This window comes from Mesitornis unicolor, unplaced genomic scaffold (genome assembly GCF_000695765.1).
Source record: "Mesitornis unicolor isolate BGI_N332 unplaced genomic scaffold, ASM69576v1 scaffold30820, whole genome shotgun sequence".
Lineage (NCBI taxonomy): Eukaryota > Metazoa > Chordata > Aves > Mesitornithiformes > Mesitornithidae > Mesitornis > Mesitornis unicolor.
The window spans coordinates 1-448 of NW_010160778.1; the positions used below are offsets into that span (position 1 = coordinate 1).

Sequence of the window (448 nt, forward strand, 5' to 3'; positions counted from 1 at the left end):
CAGGTTTGGTACCCCCCAACCACCATGGCCCTGGCACCCCAGTCCCGGTGCATACTCACGTGGGCCATGATGAGCTTCTGGAAGTGGTGCCCGGCGCTGGTGGGGAACTCCTCGCCGAAGCAGAGGTGGATCTGGTACTGCGGCGTGGGCTGCCCATGGCTCAGGTACCCCCGCAGCTCTGCAAGACACCGGCCCCGTCAGGGGACACGGGGACCCCACAGCCCAGAGCAGCCGCACTGGGGCAGGACCTGGCCCCATTCCCAAAGGGACTGGGGTCTCCTGGGGTGGAGGATGGCAGAGCGGGCACTTACGCTGCAGGAACTGCTGCGTGTCCAGCAGCTTGTAGGTCTTCTCCCTCTCCAGCTTGTTGGGCCAGTCCCTGTGTGGAGCCAGTGGCCCGTTCCAGTACACCCTGCCCTGGCACTGCCTCTTCATGAAGACCCCTTCG

At 65.4% G+C, this 448-nt stretch overlaps 1 protein-coding gene across 1 annotated transcript in view; it reads right to left on the bottom strand.

Moving 5' to 3' along the window:
- Positions 1-59: 59 nt before the first annotated feature.
- LOC104545814 (interferon regulatory factor 4-like) overlaps positions 60-448 on the bottom strand; it is a gene marked incomplete at both ends in the record, with an annotated part of 1,761 nt that continues 1,372 nt past the window's right edge. Inside the window, 2 exon segments of the mRNA XM_010191033.1 lie at positions 60-178; positions 312-443. Coding sequence (XP_010189335.1) covers positions 60-178; positions 312-443 — 251 coding nt within the window.